This window comes from Ochotona princeps, chromosome 19 (genome assembly GCF_030435755.1).
Source record: "Ochotona princeps isolate mOchPri1 chromosome 19, mOchPri1.hap1, whole genome shotgun sequence".
Taxonomy (NCBI): Eukaryota; Metazoa; Chordata; class Mammalia; order Lagomorpha; family Ochotonidae; genus Ochotona; species Ochotona princeps.
In genome coordinates, this window is record NC_080850.1 from 37,538,952 (window position 1) to 37,564,257 (window position 25,306).

A 25,306-nucleotide genomic window follows, 5' to 3' on the forward strand; every position below is an offset into this window, starting at 1 on the left:
AATACTTTTTAATATCTATAAGCCAACACTGAACTCACTTTATTTAAGAATGAACACAATGTACAAAAAAGTATGCTTATATTATAAAAATATGTCAATTTTATCTTCTGGGTGCTAAGCAGAAGTCATCTTAAAACAAAATCAAGGCAAACTTGTTCTCTAGAATGAAACTGCTATAATTTAATAACACAAGTGAAAGCTAATGCGCTCACACAGTCTCTTTCCAGGCCCATTACTAGCGCTGTCCCCAGTCATTCCAGTGACGGCCCCATGTCATCCCCCATCCTGGGGCAGAACCCCTGACCCACTGTAGCGCCCCAACAGAATCCCTGCTGAGCCAGGGGTCTGCATCCAGCTCGCTTTGTTAGCACAGCATTAATGGCAAATGAGCATCCAGGAGGTAAAATGTTAATTGGCATCAATTTGAAAATGAGCTGTGTTGCTACAGGGAACACCCCCTCCTGGGAACGAGGGCAAGGCTGCCTCCCTGAAACCTGAGTCCTGCCTCTGGATTCTACCAGCCGTGACCAGTGCACGCGGCCTGTCAGGGTTGGCAGCTGCGCCACACCAGGCCGTGTTTTACCACGAGACACACTCCAGCACAGCAGCGGGGATGAGGAGCAGAGTAAGCCAGGAGCTGGCGCAGACAGCGAACCAGTCACTTCAGAAGTCACAACTCAAGTGAAAACTCTGCGTGCTGACAAGGCCCACAGTGGCTTGCAGAGGGGCCCAGGACACGTGGGCGAAAGGGAAGTAAACTGTAAAATGCTTCTGAACAAATCTTTGACAGTCCGCTCGGAACACACGGAGGAAGGCTCGACGTGACGAGGGCCAAGGATGCCCCCGCTGCACCACAGGGGAGAAACGCTTTCAACGTTCGGTCAGCTACCTGCCTCGTGGCACCTGGGACGAAGGTATGTGCAGGCAAAACGGCACTGCCTGACTCGGAGTTCCCAGCTAAGCTCCCGTCCCTGCGTGTGATGGTAATCCTACCAAATGACCTTGGATAGGCTACAATTGGGGCATAGGGCTTAACCACTGACTCTTAGGAGGAAGACAAAGCATTTACACAAAATCGGGTGGATAAGTATGTTTTAGAAGCTGAGCCAAGGCTGTTTTACTGAGAGTGGTCTGGCCAGGTCAGTGTGCTGCTCCTGGCACCTGCCGTGGCCGGCAGCATGTGCACACAGCAAGAGCCGGCGCCGGGCAGCAGCTGCTACGCAGAGCCCTGAACAGTTCTCAGAACGACACTGGCTGAGCAGCAGCCTCCCCCTCTGCTCCATACACAGGACACTGACAGCAGCATGGCAGCTTCTCTTTCATTCTAATTCCAATCAAGTAGGCCAGAAACTGTGCTTTCACAAGCTCTAAGTTACCTTGGTCTGCAGCGCTGCATCAGGTGGTGCCCCCACTAACCTTCCTCGACCCTGCAGCAGCAAAGGATCTCAAAGCAGCTCTAAGCGTGTACACCTCTTCCACCCCAGTTTCCAACAGGGGGCAGTGACCAGGCCTGTGGGTCTCAAGGCTCCCAACAGACACCTGTGGCAACAAGTTAACAAACAACAGCGTGTCCTTCTTACTGACAAAATCATAAGGCAGAGAAAGAAAAATGCTTACAATGGGGGAAAACTGCAAAGTGGTGTTAGCATTCACAGGAAAGGTCATGCTATGGTCAGATCCGTACTGATTAAACATAGGGAATCCAGCTACAAGCCGGAGAGGTCGGTCTGGAGTCCGAGGGCATGCAGGGCGGCTGCAGGGAGCGCAGGTTCGGCGAAGGTTCTTCTTCTCGGAGCAAACAGTAACATCCCACCGGGACAAGCACGAGCGGCACGGCACGAGCGGCCAGCACACTGCTTCTTTGTAATTCAAGATAAAAGAAATGCAATCACAAGACCAAAATTACAGAAGACTTGACAGAAAATATAGAAATTCCCAAGGACCTACAAAACAAAAGAAAAATTCAGGTTACTTTAATCTTTTCAGGACTCATCATTCTAAAAAAGTAGACTTTTTAAAGTTTATAATAAACTCCACTGTGTTAAAGACATGTGAAAAGTATTCAGACCCCGAGGCAAAGCCATCTCCTGCCCAGACGCCTCCCAGGTTTCAACTTCAGTTGGGTCAGGTCTGCTGTTTCTACTGAAGTATTTTTCCCCTCCCCCAGTAAATTCACAGCTTAAGAAAATACTCTGTTCTGCCCACAGGCTCAGTGAAGGTGGCCGGCAGCGTGGTCGACGCCGGGTACTCACGGGGAGCAGCCGCACTAGCCCGCCTTCGTGTCCACCAGCTGCATCTGCACATTGGCAGCCATGCCCCCGCCGTAGCCACCCTTGGACTGCATCTGGTTCTGAATGGAGCTGACCTGGAAGCGGAAACAAGGCAGCGTGGTGAGGGCCAAGGTCTGGGGCAGCCCGAGTGCCTGTGACTGGCGGCTCATGGTCTCAGGACTTCTCAACCAATCAATTACAATTACCCTAAAGACACCTCATAGACTACAGTGCAGTGAGCTGGAATAAATCAGAAGCAATACAAATTAGAGCAACCTTAACTTTAAATAGCCCCATAAAGCAAAAAATGTCCACATACCCCAGAAGCTCATGGTCCAGGTTAATTTATCACTATTGGAACTCGGTGAACTATTTGGCCTGGGCCTACAAGATGGCTGACCGAAGTGCTGGGATATCTTACACCTTAAACAAGCAACTTCAAAAGTGCTTGCACTGTACCCTGGTGCCATGTCAGCTGGAGCCTCCCTATGGCACAGTGCCATGCCAGCTCCCAGGCCCCCTAAAGCATGATGTGTGAGCCGCCTATGCCTGGGGGATCCTAACTTGTATTTGAAGAAAGAAAAAAAAAGGGTTTGCGCATATTAGTATTTTAGACCTGCCTTATTTCAAAACAAAAACAAAAAGCATGGTTTAACAATGTGGAATGTCATTCCAACTGTGTCGTAGAATGTATTACTATAGCACTTACACTTACATTCTTAATGTAGTTATTTGATTACTGTAAGAAAACAGCCCAGTGCAGTGCTAGCAGCTGAAGTCCTCACCTTGCATATGCCGGGATCCCATATGGGCGCCGGTTCTAATTCCAGCAGTCGAGGACGGCCCAAAACTTTGGGACCCTGCACCCGCGTGGGAGACCCAGAAGAGGTTCCTGGCCTCAGATTGACTCAGCTCTGGCCGTTGCGGCTGCTTGGGGAGTGAATCAGTGGACATAAGGTCTTCCTCTCTGTATGTCTGACTTTCCAGGAAAAATAAATAAATCTTTACAATAAAAAGCCCTGTAGAATTCAGGTTTTCCTTTTTTTTCCTAAGAGCACACTTACTCTGTCAGTGCAGGTGGAGGCTGCTGTGGCCTGCTAGGTCATATCATGTGGCACAAACTTTACTTCGTCCTGATACCAACTCCATAACTTGGCTTTGTGAATACTTCACGCAGTTTTTTAAAAATAGCATCTGGGCCTGGCGCGATAGCACAGTGGTTAAAGTCCTCACCTTGCACGCACCGGGATCCCATATGGGCGCCAGTTCTAATCCCAGTGGCCCTGCTTCCCATCCAGCTCCCTGCTTGTGGCCTGGGAAAGCAGTCGGGGACGGCCCAAACCCTTGGGACCCTGCAACAGCAATGGAGACCCAGAAGAGCTCCTGGCTCCTGGCTTCGGATTGGCTCGGCTCCAGCCGTTGCGGTCACTTGGGGAGTGAACCATTGGAGGGAAGATCTTCCTCTCTGTCTCTCCTCCTCTCTGTATTTCCACCTTCCAATAAAAATAAATCTTTTTTTAAAAAGCATCTTTGTGGTTTTATGTCATGCATTCATAATGCCATACAAACTATAGAAAGTAAATTTCTTCTCTAAAACAGAATTCTTAATTTCCAGCATTTCAGCATTACCGTGCCTGTGGATACATGGTATTCTAAGAGGGCTCTATGATCCTGAGGGAGTCTGACTGCAGCAGACAAGGTAGTCCTGGAAGAACACTGTGTTAGTCCCTTCCTGTTGAATGACACCGTCCAGGCACATCTCTCATCCCAGCTGCTCACCTCTTGGGAGCCATTAAGTTAGCAGACATGATGTAGGAGAAAGTTTAACGTGATTCGCAGAACACAATTCCAAGGGCCGGGCTTCTGCCTGCTGGAACTGCAGGGGAGGTATTGGGGAGCTCACCAGCTCCACAGCTCCCTCCCCCACTGCCTAGGCACAGCAAGATGCAAAGTGCTACTCAGTGGACTACACTACTCTAGGAAAGGCCACGGGAGACAGCCTGTAGCAAGTGCTGCAGCTTGCCGGGATCCAGGCCCAGGAGAGGCTTCCTGGAGCCATGAGGCACAAGCCCCATCTGGCTTGTACACAGTCCCAAAGTCCTACACTAGTTCACACAAAGTAGACAAGAAGAAACTCTGAATTATATATCCATGAGAACTTCAGAAGCTCATGGAAAATGGCACCTTAAGAGAAAAGGTTTAAGTGTAAAATGATTTTAAAATCAGTATATATCCTTGTGTAATATACAGCTTTTAAGAACTTCCTGAAGACCTCTTGTAACCACAGTAATGAAAACAATGGCGTCCTATCTGATCTTTTTAATTCTGAGATGATCCATGAAACAAAGTCCTTCCTACAGATTTAAAACAAGCTCTTTCCTTTCCAGGAAGCCACAAATGTCACTTTGCTTACCAGGTAACAAACAGTCCTGCTGTATCCAGGATGCTCATGTAGTACCTCTTTAACAGTCCTGCTATCCAGCAGACCAGCCAAGGTCGCCTTGGCTTTCTGGCTCTGAACCCTGGGGGGCTCGCCCAGCACCGCCTGTTGACTTCAGGCCTGCGCAGGGAGGGCTCCTGCCTGTAGCTTCTAATACTGCATTCTGACTTTCCCTATTCTAATTCTATATGACAGAATTAAACACTTCAGCTGAGTGAAGCTAAGGCCTTCTGAAGTTCAATGAAATCTCTGTGATACTAGATCTTCATTCTTTGATTCTTCTTATTCTGCTGCCTTGCTCTGAAGGACACAGATGCAAATTCTAATCCCCCACTCAGGGCATGAAATTTACAGTAAGGTAATAAACAAGATATTCTAATATTGGGTAAAAGCTAATATATGATGAAGAAGATTCAAGAAAAATGTCTGTGAAAATCAGCTGTAGTGCTGCTGTTGTGGCATTACAGGTAAAGCCACTGCTTGTGACACTGGCTTATGTCCGGGCTACTCTGGTCTAGTTCCCTGCTAAGGGCCTGGAAAAGCTGGAAAGGCCAAGGGCCTGGGCCTCTTCGGCCATGTGGGAGATCCTCACTTGTAAAGCCCAGTGCTGCTGGTTATCACCATCTAGGCAGGGAACTAGCAGATTCCTATAAAGATTTCCAACTGTTTCAAATACATACATGAATCTTAAAGTTCTGTTCCTAAAGATACAATTAATGTGTTGAACTTGCTGTTCAAAGGTTCAGCCTCAGTTCCTTTGGAGAAAGCATGAGAATAGATGGGAGATCAACCTCTATTCTGCACTCATTTCAAGCTTTAAATGACTTATTCAAGAGAAGGATAGCTATGAAAAGTTCAAAACAAAAAATACACATAAATGCCTAACTTGGCAGCTTAGGGATGATTAATTTTTCATCCTTGCCTGTCTTCTATGCTCACAAGATGCATTTCTGTTTGGTGTGCAGGAATTCACGGCTGAGGCACTGGGCATGCAGGTGACCACCAGCATACTCACAGAGTTCATCCCGCTGAAGAGGTCTCCTGACCCCACGTGAGCTGTGTGCACAAAGTTGGTTGGCTCTCCAATCATACTTCGGTCAATCCGTCGTCGCCGTTTCTAAAATATGAGGAAAGATGTGTTGACAAAATGGTATTACTGGAAAAGAAGTTACTCTGATGTTATGTATTATGAGCAAATGATTCAGTTTAGCTCTTGGAACAGATCACCACAGTGACCTCTCATGATCAAATCCCCAGGAGAAATGCAGGAACCAAAAATAACAGGCTTTGAATAAATATTCAGTCTTACCTTTGGCCACCCACTTAGCTGTGTGAGCACTGCATGATTTTTTGTTTAGTTTTAAGAAAGAAGACCGTTGTAAAACGAGCATCAGTCAGTACTGTTATTAGAAAGCACGGCGTTGGTTTTAGACATTACGCCGATTACAGCAAGTCTCCTGCACTGTCCTGTGCAGGATATGCAACTTGATCCTCTTCCACTCACAGCCACTTTCTGCTCTGACTGCAACGAAAACTCAGTCCACTTGAAAACTCAGTTGATCACACTGGGGTTAGATTCTTAAAATTCTTGCACGTGCCAGGATGGGCACTGGTTTGTGTCCTGGCTGCTCTACTTCCCATCCAGCTCCTCTGCCTATGGCCTGGGAAAGCAGTCGAGGACGGCCCAAGGTCCTTGCACCTGCGTGGGAGACCTGGAAGAAGCTCCTGGCTCCTGGCTTTGGATCTGCTCAGCTCTAGCCATTGCGGCCACTTGAGGAGTGAACCAGTGAATAGAAGATCTTTCTGTCTCTCCTCTACATCTGCCTTTCTAAAATAAATCTTTAAAAAATTCGTTTTTCGGGGGGAATGACCCTTTACAGGATGCTGGACTCTGCTCCCAGGGCATTTTAGCTGCAAGCATACCCTCTGATCCCACGAACACACCTCTCCACCTCACTGGAGTTATCCCTTTACCCTGCTGTTTCCCTAGCCTGGTTAATAACCATCGTAAACCATCCATGACCCCTCAGCATGCTCTGTTTGGAAGAGGGGGCCTGACATAGCTGGGTTAGAGCAAGCTCTACCTCCCTCAGCAGTATACTGCTCCTGAAATTGCAACTTGCCTCAAAACCAAATTATACATGTATTGGGTAAAACACCTTGGAACATTATATTGTGTGTCTGCAGCACAGGAATGGTCCAGATAAATCCTAAAATTCTATCAAGGTAGTTCCAACTTCACAGCTCCTTACGATTAAAACATTTTCCATAAGGCCACAAAAGCAGATGTTGTGCAAATATGAGCATTTAAAAAGTCCTTACATGTACTCATGCTGCTTTGTAGCTTTTATTCCAGCAGGTTTAAACCTGAAACAGCCTGCTCCATTGCTGATCCAGCTCCCTGCTAGTGCACCTGGGAAAGCATCGAGATGACGCAAGTTCTTGGGCCAGCTGCACCTGTGTGGGAGACCCGGAGGAAGCTCCAGGCTCCTGGCTTCAGCCTGAATGTTGAAACCATCAGGAGATTACACCAGTAGATGGAGGACATTTCGCTTTCTTCTGTAACTCTTTCAATTTAATACATTTTTTAAACGTACGAACTATAGTAATACCAAGGAACGAAATACTCTCATTACTTTAGGTTCCATACTTCAAGCCCCTTTCTTTAGGATGGGTTGAAGATACTCTAGCACACGCACTGGTTTCCTGCCCTCTGTGGCTTAAAGTGCTCGCAGAAGTGCCTCATTCTAGGCTCACTGCCTCCTGCCCCACAGCCACCACCCAATCTGTGTGCATACCAGGCAACCGCCGGCCTCCTCCACCACTTCCCAAATTCTGCTTCTGCTCACTGCATTCAGTACACGCTAGCTCGGCACGGGACACTGAATGTAATTTCCTGTTGGGCTGGGTGTGCAGGCATGTTGCACCCTGGGTACGGCTGCACTCAGCACAGGCAGCATCCCACCTCCCCTTCAGATCTAGCTTTCTGCTAATATGTCTGGGAGAAAAGCAAATGACAGCCCCAGAGTCTGAAGACCTTGCCATCCGAAAGTCCCAGGTGGACTTGTTGGACCCCAGCTTCACAGTGGCCCAGTGCCAGATCAGTCTCTTCTCCCTCACCCTGCTGCTTTTTCTTTCAAATACATTTAAAATGAAGAAGCATTAAGGAAACAATGCGAGCTTTTCCTTTTTAGGACTAAGAAAGAAAAAGATGATGCCGTGCCCTTTTGCCTTCCTGACAGCACTGTTACACTTTGCTTGCATCTGCCTCGCAGCTATTCACCTGGTCATCCAAATGGACCTTCCAGTGCGTGTCCAGCCTACCTGCTGGGCACCTGGTTTTGACTCCAGGTTCCAGGTTCCTGCTAATGCAGACCATGTAGCCATAGCCCAGGCACCCAGGTTCTTGCCATGGGAGACGGATTCGGTCCCCAGCTCCCAAATTTAGCCCTGCACTTGGGGAGTGAACCAGCAAAAGGAAGCACCACTCCTCTGGGCACCACATAATATCGGGGTTCCCTTCCCTGCCTGTGCCCTGCCTGAAGGGCAGCCTGTGAGCTTCCAGGCTCCTGGCCCCATGCAGCTGTAAACAGTCCTGGGACAGTCGGCCACTCCTGCTGTGCCTCTCCCAGGCCACCCAGCAGAAACAGGGGCTCAGAGATTCAGACCTCCCTCAGACCACTGCGAGTCCTGAGCTGGCATTTCCTGCAGAAGGGACAGGGTGAGGGTGAAGGCGAGGGGAAGCTTAGCAGGATGCCTGGCTTACAAGTAACATGTTCTGTCAGCTGGGTTACTGCAGGACCATGTTTCAGAGGAAGTTGCCACAGTGTGCTTCTGAAAGGAAAGTAATATACACTAATAAGACAGCAAACAGTATCAAAAGCACTTAGCAAAACTGGTTTCGAAGCGGCTATGTTCATATTGGAAAGTGAAATACAAGGAGACTGGAGCTTCTCTATCCTGTGCTAGGTAAATCTGAAAATGGGGATTAATTGCCCTTTGCTCAGCTGGGGTCAGACGTCCCTCGTCCATGGTCTCCTCGAGATGCGCAGGCAGAGCCTCTGCCTTCCTCCTCCACAGTTGGCAGGAGTGCAGCAGTCCCGAGGGAAGCAGGGTGGTGGTGCCAGAGCACCAGGAGGAGCAGGCACCTGATTTTGGAGATGGGAACAAAAATCAAGAGCCGAACCACACAGGGCCACCACTCCGCACACACAGGGAATGACACTGCGAGGCTTCGGATGCAGACGGACGGCAGGAGGCTCTGAAAGGCCGCCCACAGCCGAGAGCACGCTAGGGGCAGGCAGAGGGTGACGTCCGAGTTAGTCTGCTACAGGGAAGATGGTGGGGAGAGACTGTTTGGATTCAGCTAGCAGCGCAGCAGCAGATATGGGGAAAAGTGAGCACACCGAGAAGCCGTTCAGTGGGTAAAATCAGCACCTGTTCACTGGCCAGATCTGAAAACTGACAAGGCAACCAGAGTACACGCAGACTTTGGTTCAAGTAGAGCAGGTGCAATGGGAAGAGCACCAGGTTCCACATGACTGTGTTAAGACCCTGGATTGCTGAAGACGCACAAAAGGGATTCCCGTGAGGTGAGGGATGCAGGGTTCTGAACGAGGGCTCAACCAGAAAGGACTTCCACATTTACAAGGGTGGGTGGAGTTCGTGTCTCGTACAGAAAGGCTCAACGTTGGCAGGAAAAAGAGAGCAGGCAAGAGTGGAGAAGCAATGTCCAGAAGGCAAGGACAGGCAGGCCTGCCCCTGGGCTCGACAGCCCCTCAGAGAGTCCCCCGGCCAGGAAGTAGCAGGGCAACACACTGGCGGGAGCTGAGGAGGCACAGAAGCGAGAGTACAGAGATCGGGAGGGGCGTTCGGCCGCGGAGAAGTCAGGGCAGCGGCTGGAGAGAGGACGAAATATGAGGACAATGTTTTCCCCGAAGGAGTGGAGACGTCATCATCCCCAGTGCCTGACAGGAAAGAGCCAGGGCAAGGGGGTGGGCAAGGACTTTCAAGGTGGGCACTAGGTGGCCCCTCACGGGCAGAAGTGTCCAACACTCCCAGTGCACCCCAGACCCAGAGTAAGTGAACACTGTAAACTACACATTTAATAGGACGACACTTTAGGGGACAGGGGAGAGCGGTTGCTGCACGAAGAATTCAAGACCCAAGATTAAAGCACGGGCAAATCAGGGGAATCCCAGAGCCAGGCATCTGCAGAGAACAACAGGAAATGGCGCCTGGGGTGCCGCTGCGTGGTGACCGCTGTCAGCACACAGCCACTGTGCTCTTATGGGGACACTACTGAGAATGTCAAACTCCTCAGTTATTCTTACCACCCTGGAAATGCCTTCACGCTGCCCAAGATCAAGGACCAGCGATGAGTGCTGTGGACCCCTGTCCTCCATGACATACCCACATGGGCCTCAGCCAGATCTGAACTGAAGGCAAGGAGACAGGAGGAGGGTGACCAGCCCCAGCGCCCTCAGTTCTACCCAGTCCCACGGCCTTACCTCAGGGTCCTCTGGCTCGGACCTGCGCCACTAGGGAGTGATGTCTTCCAGCCGGAGCACCTTCTCTCTCTGCCCCTCCTCTACCTGCGCCTATCTCTAACAACACCAGCTCCCAGTACCCCTGCGGCTTTTCAAAACACTCAGGATGTATTCAAAACCTCACAGCACATGGATCACCCCCTTATCTCAGGGTTCACTTTTCACTGCTTCTTGGCAGAGCTTTCATTCGCTAACACAGTTCCCTGAGGCACCATGCCCTCTCCCCTCTGTACCCTGGGCCGGGAGTCCTCGTTGTTACTACTCAGCATGCCCACCTCAGCACCTCCAGGCCAGTGTTTGGTACCCGTGTTCACCACCCTCAAAGCAGTCTGCAGGTCACACCAGAGTCAAACTACCCACCGCATGGCAGACACACTCCTTTTGACAAAGACACACGAAATCTGTGTGCAAGGGGTCTGCACCAAATGTGACACATGGTAATTTATCAACCAGTGTTTAAATGAATAAGCCTTGCATTTAGTTGTTATGGCTTATTTTTCAAACACATTTTTGTAGCCATATGAACATCCTGCCTTCCTTGACATTTGAAGGTTGCTAACCAACTTTAATTTTTAAGACAGTAATCCCTCAATCAGTTGACAGATAAAACACTTTCTTCTAACACTATTCCCCAGGCAGCTTGTGTGCAGGCACACACAGCTGAGGACAAAGCGGGGTCTTGCACCAAAGGAGCTAACGAGTGGCCAAGGAAAGCGCCTGGGATGATGCTTCCAGAAGCAGACACACACAGAGCCAAAGGACAGGAATGAAAACCCCTGGCTTCTGGGTAGGGTGTCAACCAACAACCCCGCACGCCAGTGTGGCCCGAGCACATGAAGGGTTCACATACTGGACCAGACCTTAAAGTGACCATCCCCGTCTGCGAATTAGATCAAGAAAGAACATGGTTTCCACACGGCAACGTGGAGGCACCTCAGCATGGCAGACAGCCAGGACTCAGCCAGATATCTCCCTCATATGACACCACGGGAGCTACAGCTTGAGAGAATTCGGTTTCAACATTTTTTCAGCAGTAACTCTTTGGGATGTTGGGCTTTCAGGAGTTGCCCAAGTAAGAACAAGGAGGAAGAAAGGATGGTGACGGCCCATCTGACCTCAGTCAGAAAATGCAGGATGCCCAGCAGGGACAAATGCCCCCTAACTAATTATGGGGTCCTTTAAGAATGAAATTTAAATGCTGTCTTTTCAAATGGTAATAGAGTTATGACAAATACTTTCTAAGTTGTTTGGGCCAAATTACTTAACCTATACAATATTTCTCTTGGTGTAAGGGCACTCCTTAGGTTTCTGAAACACTGAGAGTCTCTTTGGGCAGCAGACATGAAGCGACGGTGCCACAAGGTGATTGGGCACACGCATGCGCCCCCAGAGAGACATCCATGACATCAGGCACGATCATTAACATCAAAGATGGAACACCTTCCATGGAAGGGGGACAGCGGGCTGCGTGAGGTACCTTTACCCAAACCTCTTTGTACTTTGCTGCTTTTCTTCCCTCTTAGCACCCAATTCCAAGCCAGTGTTCTCTACTGGATACTTCTCAGTCTGAGCACACAGCGCCACAGCTTTGACCTGCTGCACTTCCAGTGCTGCACTGTCATTTGTCCGCTCACTCTCCCTGCGCCTCTCGGAGTTCTCCGACAGCAGCTGCGCCTGACAGAGAAGACAACAGAGGCTACTGAATGAATAAGAGGCTTTAAACAAAACAATGTCAGCTCAGTTCTCTGGAAACGTGCTCTTACTCAATATTATGACTACACATTTCCCAAGAACAATTATATATGGATGACCTCCCCCCCCCCCAAAAGGTGCTGCCAACTCTAACGGAGCTTCCGCATCTGCATAAAAATGACCATTTGATTCTCTCACAGACACTGTTACGCTTCCACTGTCATACAGGTGACTCTCCACAGAAGCCATTCTCCAAGCTTAGTTTGTACCACAATCCATGGAAGGCGTGTTACAACTCAGGCTGACAAGTTTCAATTAGAGTTTTAAGTCTGGGATGGGACTGAAATCTCTAATAAAATTCCAGTTACTATCAATGCCCTGAAGATTGACAGTGGATATTTTATAGCAATGAATAATACTTAAGCGGATTTAATACATGCTAGGCAAATGTTTTTGCCACACAAACTCATTTGCCAGAACAACTCCAACCTGCAGTCCTCTGGCAAAATCTCATCCAGCTTCTGGCCACTGGTCAACTCCTCTTACCTGCTCTTCTCCCCAAAGAGTGTTATAGGGCCCAGTGCGATAGCCTAGTGGCTAAACTCCTTGCCTTGAACACCGGGGTTCCATATGGATGCAAGCTCTAATCCTGGTAGCTCCACTTCCCATCCGGCTCTGTTTGTGGCCTGGAAAAGCAGTTGAGGGCAGGCCAAGGCCTTGGGACACTGCACCCACGTGGGAGCCCCAGGAGAGGCTCCGGGCTCCTGGTTCCTGGCTTCAGATTGGCTCAGCTCCAGCCACTGCAGCCGCTTGTGGAGTGAACCATCGGACAGAAGATCTTCCTCTCTATCTCCCCTCCTCTCTGTATATCTGACTTTTAAATTAAAAAAAAGTGGTATAATTTGCCATAGCTATACTAAGTACTTACAAAGCTGCACATTAGGCTGTACAGTTTTCTCATTAAAAACAAAACTTCTCACCAACCAAGCCACTAACAAAGTATCTCTCAATTTATAAAAATTAAGTGGTGGACCCGGCACAATAGCATAATGGTTAAGGTCCTCGCCTTGAACGCGCCGGGATCCCATATGGGCACCGGTTCTAATCCCGGCAGCTCCACTTCCCAACCAGCTCCTTGCTTGTGGCCTGGGAAAGCAGTCGAGGACGGCCCAAAGCCTTGGGACCCTGCACCCATGTGGGAGACCTGGAAAGAAGTTCCTGGCTCCTGGCTTCAGATTGGCACAGCACCGGCTGTTGCGGCCACTTGGGGAGTGAATCAGCAGATGGAAGATCTTTCTCTCTGTCTCTCCTCCTCTCTGTACATCTGTCTTTCCAATAAAATAAATAAATCCTTAAAAACAATTCAATGGTTCTGAAGTGGGCATTGGAGTGCAGCACTCCCGTGCCGTCCTGGAGGGCCTTGTTCAAGCCCTGGCTCCTCCCCTTGTGACCGCCCTTGTCACTAATCCACCGGAGGCAGCAGATAATGGCCCCAAAATGTGGATTCCTGCCACTGATTTGGGAGCCCTGGACCGAGTTCCTGGCTTCTGAATTGAGCCCGGCCCAGAACTGGCAGCTGGAGAATTTGCGGAGTAAACCAACAGATGGACAATAACCCTCCCAGTGTGTATCTTCCTATCACTCATTCCAATAAATAAGTGCAAAATCTGTTTTAATTAAACAGGTTTTACCACAATGAGCTCACTGCTATCTTAAAAACTGGACACAGAGAAATAAACATCCCATCATTTTTTCACATGTTAATACCACACATCTTTCCTTACCCCTGTATTCAAGAGTTCAAGTGTGATTTGACACCTGTTTTCTATGCGATCTCTTAGCAGGTTTATCAGGGACGACTTGGCTTCTAAATACACCATATCCCATATGCTTTACTGCTGAGGCAGACTAACCTTGAAGGCAATTTTACTATCTCATGCTTTACAAATATTAAGCCAATCATCACGAACAGTCATAAAAGAGCATTAAAAACAGAGGTAAGGGACACTGTGGAAAGCAAATAAAGTCACTGTGTGCAATGCCAGCATCCCAAACAGGTCATCCCTTGGCTGCTCCACCTCCTGGCCAGCTCACTGTTACTGGCATGAGAAAAGCTGAAGATGATCCAATTGCTTGGGTCCATCAACCATGTGGGAAGCTGAGATGAAACCGCTGGCTTTGCCCTGGATATGGCAGCCACCAATGAATGGAAGGCTTTTTCTCCTTCTCTCTCTGTCTCTCTCCAAATCTTTAACATTTTAAAAAAAGCAAGAGGGGTTGGTGAAGTGGCTTATCACGCTAACCCTCTGCCTGCCAGCACCAGCATCCCACATAGGTGCTGGTTTGTGTTCTAGCTGCTCCAGTTCCAATCTAGTTCCTTCCTTAGACTGGAAAAGCAACGAAGGACGGCCCAACTCCTCGGGTTCCTGCACCCACGCAGGAGACACAGAAAAACTCCTGGCTCCTGACTTCAGATCGGCTCAGCTCCAGCTGTTGCAGACATGTTGGGAGTAAACTAGCGAACGGGAGACCTCTTGCACTGACTCTCCTTTCTGTGTAAAATATGCCTTTTAAAGAAAAATAAATGTATCTTTAAAAAAAAAAAGCACAAATAAGAATTTAAGCAAAAGATATTAACAAATATAACATGTTTTTAAGTTCTAATACGATGCTGAGAATAAGATTCAGTCTTTCTCTTCTATTACCTTAGCTACAACAATTAACTGCCTAACAACACAAAGTCCCTACCTGTTGCTCGTTATCTTTCACACAAAATTCATTTACCATGACACTAGAGAGAAAAGGCTAAACTAAGGGTCTAAAGATCACGGCTTCGAAGAACTCCTGCTAAAAGTATAACTATTTTATCAATGCAGTATGAAACCGCCTTAAAGTCTGCATCAGTATTTGATAAATATAAGTTTTCAACATTCAAAACTATCGCTTAGGGGCCCGCACTGTGGTACAGCAGGGCCCCGCCTATCACACTGGAGTCACATGTAGGTACCAGCTGGAGTCCTGGTTGTTCCACTTCAATCCAGCTCCCTGCTGCCAACGTGCCTGGGAAAGCCGCAGAGGCTGGCCCAAGTGCTTGAGCCCCTGTACCTATGTGGATGAGCAAGAGAAGCTCCAGGTTCCTGGCTTCAGCCTGACCCAACCCTAGCCATGGTAGCCATTTAGGAACTGCATGAGTAGATGGAACACATTCTAACTCTGCCTTTCAAATAAATTTTACATATATATGTGTGTGTGTATTTATATATATATATATATGTGTGTGTGTGTGTATTTACATATATATATTTATATATATATTCATTTATATATATATATTTATATATATTTATATATATGTTTATATATATATATATATATATTTAAAAACAAATGTATCAGTCAGTAAAACACAATGCTGTTGACAGTGGCAAGTACATGGCCCAGCGGTTGAGCCACTAGTTGGGACACTGACATCCGAGCCCTGGGGTTCAACTCTAAAGATCTACTCCAGATTCCTTTTGCCTTCTTGCTAACGCACCCCTTGTGACAGTGACTGCTCAAGGAGTTGGGTCCTGGCCACTTAGACGGGCAACCCAGCCTGAATTCTTGGCTCCTATTTTTGGACTGGCCCAGTTCTGGCCATTATTGCATTTGGAAAGTGAACCAGTGGATGTGAGCTCTTGGGCTGGCTTATGTGAGTGGCAAACACATAAATAAGTGCCACTCACATTAATAAGTTTTAACACAGGACACTTAAATAACCCATACATCTTCAACTTTAAATGTATTTTTGCTGATTTGTATCCACTTCAATTTCTGTTTTTCTCAGCACAATGAACATTTATGGTATTCTAGACCTTCAATGCATGGCATGTTTTGTACAGTTCTTAGAACATCTAAGGCAGCTTTAACATTTCTACCAGGCTTATTAGTTATCCCAACTGACCAACCAAGATTTCCTTTCTGTCTTTCCACAGAAATAGATGGAATTCTTTATAGTGGACAAATGCCATTGCTTTCTGCACACTTTGTTTCTTTTGGAAATAGCAGCCTCCCTCATCTCCTCTGGGAAAACCAGTTCTTCCGACCCCAACTTCTAAGGTTTTTACAGGCTACCCACCACAGCAGTCCCCAAGCGTGACCATGGAATTGTACCTACACACGGATGGAGTCCGATTCCCTCCTGAGGCAGGACTGCAGTGAGAAGCGGACTCCCAGGGCTGACACCAGGACGCTGAGCCTGCAGTGTGGGACAACACACTGTAGTCAGAAAGCAAAATGCCAACATGTGAAGAAAACGCGAGAGAGGTGGGCACTTGGTAAAGCGGCTGGACAGCCACAGTCCTCAGGGTGCTGCGATTTGACTCAGCTTCCCTGTGAATTCCTGGTTCCAGCTCCCATGCACAGTGCAAAGCAAAAGCCCAGCGGCAGGCACGCTAACAGCCACATGGGAGACCGGGCTGAGAGGCCAGCTCCAGGCTTCAACACGGCCAGTCCTCACTGCAGAGGACTTTCGGGGAATAAACGAGATGATGGACAGTCTCTCTCAGACACAATAAAAATGAATATACCACAACTGTTTTTCAAGCATTTAATCATTTTGAAACAGGAAAGAAAGAAGAGAGTCTTAACGTAACAGACCAGTTGCTAGATCCAACTTTCGGACATGTACTAATATGAGCTAATAAAATCACCCGTGGAATTCATTTTCCAATATTAAAAACAAAAATCCCTAATTAAAACATCAACAGATAAATGGAAGAAAAATCATATACTAGGCATCATAGATATTAAAAGGAAACTTGCTTTTCAATAACTAAGTAGCCTACTTTGGATTCTATATTCTCATGTTTATGTCAAAACTGGAAAAAAGATAGTAAACCTCTTCCACATAGCATCCTTCTTGAATCTTCTCAAGGAAAAAAAATACCAGGGACAATTTTATCATCAGGCTTCCTGAGCTCCAAGACTCTGGACTCCACCTCCCTTCCCCGTGGCCCTCACATGGCCGGGTATATTTAAGGAGCCAGCTCTACAAGGTCCATCTCCCAAGGTCACCTCCAAGAAGTCAAAACAACCAGCTAGAGTTACAAGCAGGTAGTTTCCTATGGCAAAGGACAGAAAGGCAAGATAGTTCATTCTGGAATTACTTAAAAACAGAAGGTGGCTACAACACATCTAAAGTCCAGCCCTATACAGTGCTGTTTATATTTCAGCATACAAATAACTTTTCCCAATCTAAATTTCACAACCTATGAGATGAAAAGCTTTAGGAGGCCCCAAGAAACATTTCTAAGAGGAATTTCTTTTTTTTTTTTTTTTTTTTTTTTTTAAAGATTTATTCATTTTATTACAGTCAGATATACAGAGGAGGAGAGACAGAGAGGAAGATCTTCCATCCGATGATTCACTCCCCAAGTGAGCCACAACGGACCGATGCGCGCCGATCCGAAGCCGGGAACCTGGAACCTCTTCCGGATCTCCCACGCGGGTGCAGTGTCCCAAAGCATTGGGCCGTCCTCAACTGCTTTCCCAGGCCACAAGCAGGGAGCTGGATGGGAAGTGGAGCTGCCGGGATTAGAACCGGCGCCCATATGGGATCCCGGGGCTTTCAAGGCGAGGACTTTAGCCGCTAGGCCACGCCGCCGGGCCCTCTAAGAGGAATTTCTAAGAGCACATCTGCATGACCCTCTCAAAGGCAAACTAACCAAGAGCAAAACTGAAGGAATTAGTTGTCCTTAGTTCTTAATGAGACACTTTAAGAGAATAGAATTATTTGTGCCATATTTAGAGCTACGACCTGGTTTAAGTTACATATTTGAAATATGACAACTGAAGTATAAAATGGTTCCAAAAAGCAATCTGAGGCAGCTTTTCAAAAGCTAGTATGTTTTCCATGGGGTTGCAGTCTTTACACTACAAAGTCTGCCACCACAGGTCCAGCTGAGACATTTTCTGTGATCCACCGGCTATGTACAGGATCCCTAACTTTATGGGTACTGACAAAGAAAACAGGATGTAATGTGATGACCTTCATTACGATGAAACAAATCCACAATAAATGTCTGACTTGAAGAACTCCAAGGCGTTATGTTAAGCCTCTAAGCTTGTGACAACATGTCAGGGCAGTTTCAGTACAAGGTACACGGTGGTACTGCACACCTGTAACCACCCGCTGCCCTGTGTACTCTTCTTCCCTGAACACCACTGTACTGACAGCCGCTCGGAAAGAAGCATGTGCGCTCTCCATTGACTGCATCTAATAAAGAAAAACTCAGCACTACATCCACTCATTTACAACTGATCCAAGTGGTACAACGTAACCAGCTCGTTTTTCTTGTATTGCTTTCTGTTAGAATTATTTGCTTAACTTTGTAGCAAAGTATCACTAATTGTTCCAATATCCTCCATAAATATCTTGTCATACAATGGTGAAATAGTTAGATGAACTGTATAGAGTCTGAAAATTGACCAATAGGTGTGAGTTTTTTTACTGAACATTTCCTTCAACCAAGAAACTTGTGACTTTCTTAGTTCAGGAAAATGTCCCTGTATATTGACTGCTTTGATAATCCATTTCCCTGTAACCCTCTGTTCTTTTGTTGAATTTACCGGCAGATTCTGAACTTCCAGAGTTAATCATCGAATTGTCTTAATGTTTTCCTTCTGCTTTCTACCTTTCTGTTTTGCTTTTTGTAAACTTTACCTTCCAGCCTGTCATAAACTTCAGTATTTCAGTGACCATATTATTTTCCAACACTTCTTTTTCTGACTTTGCTTCTCTCTGCCTTCCTCTGTGGTCTTGCTTTAGAACAGCCAGTATCTCAGTCATCTCAAGTTCACTCGTGGCTTTGGTTGCTTTTAGTACTCTTCCACTCCCTGTATCACCTTTTCCTCCAGCATTCTCTCGGCATGGTTTAGAATCTACTGAGCACTAGGGTCCACGGAGATGATGGGCTGCCGGTGTCAGCAGGTCCCTTTTACGGAACCAGCCAGTTCCCCAGAGGCCGTTCTGCTGAAAGCTGCAGGAAGAGGCAATCAGGCTGCAGGCAGCCCAAGAACCAGGCAGTAATGTGTAGTTAACTTGTGGCTCCATCTCATTAAGTTTCCACCCCTCTTCAAAGTGTTGTGGTTGCTTCAAGATTTATGTAATTTTATTTGAGAGGAAGATTTTACAGAGACAGAAGAGACAGGAGAGAGAGAGACAGAGACAGAGAGACAGAGACAGAGAGACAGAGACAGACACTGACTTCCATTTGTTGGTTCTCTGTCCAAACAGCCACAATGGCCAGAGCTGATCTGAACCAGAGCTGTGAGTCAGGTGCCTCTGCAAGGTCTCACAAGTGGATGCAGGAGCCTGGGGCCCTGAGCCAATCCAGCTGCTTTCCTAGGCAGCAAGCAGGGAGCTAGGTAACAAGAGCAACCAGGACATGAACCGACACCCAAATGGGATGCCAGCACTACAGAGGATGAGCCTACTACAACACTGCGCTGGCCCTGCTGCTTTTAATTACCTCTTCTCCTTCAGAAACTGAACCCCTCCTTATATGTCTGACTCCCTTAACACAAGATGTCCTTGCCTGTCCTTTATCAAAAGGAATTCACTGACTTGAGGGACGCCATCCAGCTGGCCTTGCAAGGTTCCAATCATCAGACTCAGTGTGTCATTTGCTTTTCCAATAGATAAGAACCTTGGTGACCAGTATTCTCTGCATGGGTGTGTTTGGGGCAATTTCAGATCCAGGTACATTTTAGCTGCTACCTTTGTGTAACCTCCAGACTAACTAGGGCCCACCTGACCATCACACATTCCCTGACAAATTTAGGAGCTGGGAATTCAAACCAGCTTCCCCTTGAAAGTGGCAGGAAGCCAACTACTGAAACCATCCACTTGCCGCTTTCCAGGTAGCATTTTATCAAGAAGCTGCAATCTGGACTCAAACCCAGGTGCCATAGAACGGACACAGGCCTCCCAGCTGGCATCCAACCAACTAGGAAGCTGGGCATGAGCTGATCATGGACTCCTCGACCCCAAGCGCCATCTGTAAGACCCTTCCACCCCAGTTCCTCGGGGGTGCCAGGAACTAAGCTACAGATGCCTGGCTCCCTGTTTCCAACAGACACCTACTTTCTTCCATCAGCCTAATGTCAGTGACAGGCTTTCTGCAGAGACTCAAGTTGTAGCTCTATAGCAATGCCTTCCATTACTGTGGCATGTTGTTCCACAACATCCTGGGTCTCTTCTTTCTTTATATTGTCTATGTTTTGTTGTTGTTGTTCTTTAGATTTTTCTAATAAAAGTGAGGTTTCATAAGAGAGATTATCTGTATATTTGTTCAGTCTATCATCCCTTCTTACATCAGACAACTGAATTTCTTCTGACATAACTGACCCCACAAACACAACTTAAAAGGTATCACCAACCAGACCCAATGTCCCATTTACTTCAAATAAACTGCAATTGAAATTAAACAGGAAAAAGGGCAAACAACAACAACAACCAAAAGAAAGCACTGAGAGGAAATTGCAATTTATTAATTCAACATTAATAGTAAGTGCACTATATACCAAGAACGATGCTTAAACACTTTTCATAAATTATTTCATGCGTTCCATCTATTATCTACCGTAATATTTTGAATCCTGTGTCGTTTTCCTCATTTGCATGTGTTTGACTAATCTGTTCAGGCCAAGAAAGAAAAATAAGTCCCAGCAACACATTTCAACCCCTCAAGAAAATGAACTTCCTACGTAGAGGCAGACTTGCTCGGCTTTTCTGAACGCTTTGGGGCTGCTAAGAATGATGCCACTTGCATACCTAAATGCTGCTAAACGCACAGTTGGCTTCTATTACTTAATTTCACCAGCCTGTAAGGCAGATGAGAAAATGGCATCGAGCAACATCACTGTTCTGCTTCATGTGCAGGACAATTCCTTACTTAGCCCATACGAACAAACAGCTAGAACCATTACTGGCATCTTAACCACAATGTGCATACACGACAAAAGTACTTGTGGATGTTAAGATTCCCAATAAAGAAGCAGGCACTTGGCTCAGCTGTTAAGATGCCAGCTGGGAGGCCTGTAGCTACTTCACGGTGCCTCCTGGGTTTGAGTCCAGCTTCTTGCTAACACGGGCTCTAGAAAGGGGCAGGTAGATGGCTTTCAGCAGCTGGGTCCCTGTTCCCTCTTGGCAGAGCTGCTCTGAGTTGCCAGCCCCAGCTGCCATAGGCATTTTCGGAATGACCCGAGAATGGGTGCGCTCAGCCTACAACTCTCCGCATTTCAGAAAAAATAAGTAAATACCAGGAAGACATTACCCAACACTTAATCAGAGGTAGGTGCTACAAGAACAAAGAAAATACAGGTAGAACCAAGCCAAGACAAAGGGACAGGAAAACAAGGGAATCACAATAACATCCATGTACAACATTAACATACAGGAAAGTATTCAACATAAGGAGGTCTGAGAAGGCGGCGGCTAAGGGGCGGCACTGTGACCCACGGTCAGCAGGAATCCCTACCTAAGGCACCTGGGAGGGCAGCTGAGGACAGCCACTCTCGTCAGAGCCTCGCTCCTGGCTTCAGCTTGCCCCAACCCTGCTGCAGACATCTGGGAAGCGAACAATGGATGGAAAATCTCTCTGCACCACAGGCCACGTACCAGAATTTGACTAGGTATCCAGTTTACTAAAAAGCCTTTACCAGTTAATCTTGATTTCATTAAAATCATGTTCATTTTTACAGATGAAAACAGAAAATAAACATTCTACTTGCTAAAACACACAAATGATATAAGAAATGGCTTGTTAAGGGATTAAAGGAAAGTTCAATATAAAAAATAGATCTAAGCACTAAAAAAAAAATTCAGATTTTTTACTGAGTATAAAAGTGACAAGGGACTAGACCAAACTTCAAAATACTTAGTACTTACAGAGAACTAAGAAATGAGCTAGAACATGCATTGCATGAAAGTTGACAAAAACAGTCCGTAAAATGTTTAAATCCCTGTAAATAAATTTAAGGTACAGAAAAATAAATAAGTTTTTTTAACCACATATTTATACTAATGGGTAAGAAATTCTTTTATAATGCTTCTAAAAATATTCAATGTATCACAGACATCATAAATACCAGTCTTAGATAATTGTTTGAACATTAACTTGTCATTAGTCACAAAGTATATGATGTAAACACAAACACTCGCCTCTGGAACGTGTCACCCCCAGACTTCACCTCCTAACTGACTTTTAAAAATCAAAGTTGCTAGTATTCTTCACTATTCCTATAGATCAAGGCCATGGAAGAATCTAATCTAACCCACACAAACTGGACAAAGCCTTCAGCCTCTTCACTCCTGCTGTGTCTGTATTTACGAAATCTAAAAGTCAGTAAAACAAAATTTTGTGCCACAGAAGTCAACTTTAGCCATTTAAAAGATGCAGACTTTGACACCACGGACATAGACAGCTTGTAACTCAACAGTGTTCTCTAAATAAACATAACCATCTCCCAGATGTGCTCACATGACCTCAAAACAACGGATCTTTTAAGAACTGTTTTGGTTTTCAAATAAGTTTAGAAGCTCACACTGACTCCTGAGGAGCAGACAGGAAGGACTAAGGAGAGACAGCATTTTCCAATGGGCTTTTTCAGAGAAACTAAAAGGTGTGCGCATATGCACAGATATTTTAATTACTGGACCACAAAAGGGTTTCTCCCCTCCTCCCTTCCCTCTCAGTTTTTTCCTGAGTTTCTTGCTTTTGTCTGTAGTCATTATCTTTGCTGCAATAAACATAATCCTGTCTGAATGCCAGCACTCGCACTCCGACTTGTTCTGTAATCAGTGGTTGGCCATGTGAGATAGGCTTGCATGAGAGATGCTGGCAGTGACCTGCTCCGATGTGGGAGCAAGACACTGACTACAGCTACGGCTGGTACTTCTGTTTCCCTAAAAGTTAAACTTTATCATTATTTAGAACATACGTCAAGATGTAGCTACACACCTTATTTATTTATTTCCACAAGAGTTACTGATAAACAGGACAAACAGCACTAACCTAACAGTCAAATGAGTCAGGGCCACTCTTCACCTTTTCAAGAATGTCCAGAACTAATCCTCAAAGGGATTCCACTAAGTCTTTCCCTGACAAAAATGCAGAAGTCTGAACACGCCCTGTGCTGCCAAGCACTGTGAGCAGGCAGAAAGGTACAACCTTGACACCAAAGCCTCACACAGCATGGAGGCGAGGATGGGAGGGGAGCACCCCAGGACCCACGGCCGGGCACCTCACTCCCAGGTGCACCTCACTCCCAGGTGCACATCTGGAGATGGGAGTCCACAGGGCCACCAGAGCACATTAACCCTGAGGCACACAAGAGCACCACTGGTGACGGTCCACTCTGTCAATAACCCAATCCTTGGCCCATCTAGTAAACAAGCTCAGCCATCTGCAGCAAAAGGAATCAACTTCTAAACTGCACATTGCTTTCATCTATCCACGCTTCCTCTCAACCTGAACTATACTGTATAGGAATTTAATGAGAAAAGTATTAAACACAGCAATAAAATAATCAGCATACAAATCAGGTCAGCCATTCCCCTAGGTACTGGGTCAGGAAGAGAACTGCAAATGCCCAATTTCTTCAGAAATATGTTTCATAATACAAAGGGACTTCAAATGGTTTATGGAACACAGAATTAAAATAAAAATACTCTGATGCAGAGAACTTTAAAATGCATGAATATAACACACATTTCCATGAACTTTTTGAAAATCTATCCATGGATTTCAAAATAATCTTTTATTCCTATTTTCTATAATATGTTTGGAATATGCTCACCTTAGTTTCATAATTATTACGTTGTACATGTAAAGTAAAATTTAAAAATATTCATTTTGATACTGTGGTTAAGTGCCTATCTTCTAGAGTTAACTACTGAAATAGTCATGTGTGAAATGATGTAATATTCCAGCCTTCACTTCAAAATCAAAGATTAAACAAGGATGAAAGCACTGAAGCTGAGACATAGCTGGAGTTCGTTACACGTTCATGTATGTTTAATCACTTACATTCACAGGGAGCCTTTTTAAAGATTTTACAAAAGTAGTTAAAAATTAAAGACACACACCATTTCACATATGAAAATACACCTCAGCAGAAATGCAACCCAAGTAAGAGAAAGTCAACTAAGGCTTCCAGAAAACCTGAGCAGCTGACCTGAGGCTGTATATGGAAATGCCAAACCACAACGGAGCAAAGCGTTACAAGAGAAGAAGCAAGAGAAAAGGATGGTGCCATGTCCTGGGAGGGACAGGCAAGCTGGCGGCTCCACTCTCCGGGCAGCGTCCAGAGGCGGGGACAAACTGCAACCTGCACAGCCTCACGGTGCAGGAGAGGGGACAGCACCAAGGCCCTGGGGGACAGACAGCTTCTCCTATGGAAAATAAATGGCATTAAGATTCCTTCTCTATAAGCCAACTGCTTTCACAAAAAACCAACAGGATTCTGTTTATACAACACTTGGCAGGTATCTACGCCCGAAGTGTTAACACAAAACTTAAAACCAGAAACAGAACCCAAGAAGACAGTGTTAAGTACGCTTTAAAACTTACAATCCACAAAGATTTTATATTTATATCACAAAAAGGGATGCCTATCAATAAATTAAAAACAGAGTAACCCACGGAGCAGTAAGTGAAGTCCTGCTTAAAGGTAGAACTACCCTGGCATTGCTATTCCAGCAACTCTCCTTTTACACAATTTGGTACAAATGTGGGGAGCTGATCATTTCCATACCACACCACTCAGAACTTTAACTTCTGCATACATAGGCTAAATAAGTCCATGTGCTAAAAGACAATTGCAGTAGGAAATTCATACTAAGAGTTAGAAACTACCCATATGTCTATCAGTACGACATCTATTGAACAGTGGTTTACAACTGTTTATTGGTATATATTGTTACATGTTTTGTATTTCTATATATTTAAATATTACACATCCTCAAACAGAATTGAATATTTTTTCTTTTCACCATTAAAGCATCATTTCCTCTGTGAATATCACATTTTTAAGTATGAAAAAATTGGGGAATTGGGGCTGGCCCCACATCGGGGACCCTGGGGTGGTGTTGGGTGGCTGTTCTCCAACCGAGGGTGCAGAGGCGTTTGGGAGGCTGAGTGTGGCTTCTTTGAATGTCCCCTCCCACCTGAACCCAATACAGGAAGGAAAAAAAAAGAGAATGTGGAAATGGTAATCTCACCCAACTTCCTGTAGCCCTTGACCCTTATGCCCCTAACCAACTATCAAAAACATAATTAATAAAAAAATTGGGGCTGGCACTGTTGTACAGA

General features: G+C 46.1%; 1 protein-coding gene across 2 annotated transcripts in view; it reads right to left on the reverse strand.

The window, feature by feature from the left end:
• Positions 1-2,225: 2,225 nt before the first annotated feature.
• CDC42SE2 (CDC42 small effector 2) overlaps positions 2,226-25,306 on the reverse strand; it is a 95,006-nt gene continuing 71,925 nt past the window's right edge. For both annotated transcript variants that reach the window (XM_058677731.1, XM_058677732.1), the window contains exons 4-5: positions 5,726-5,827; positions 2,226-2,365 (exon numbers count right to left, since the gene is read on the reverse strand). In XM_058677731.1, coding sequence (XP_058533714.1) covers positions 2,267-2,365; positions 5,726-5,827 — 201 coding nt within the window. In that variant the 3' untranslated portion in view covers positions 2,226-2,266. The remainder of the gene's footprint in view (positions 2,366-5,725; positions 5,828-25,306) is intronic.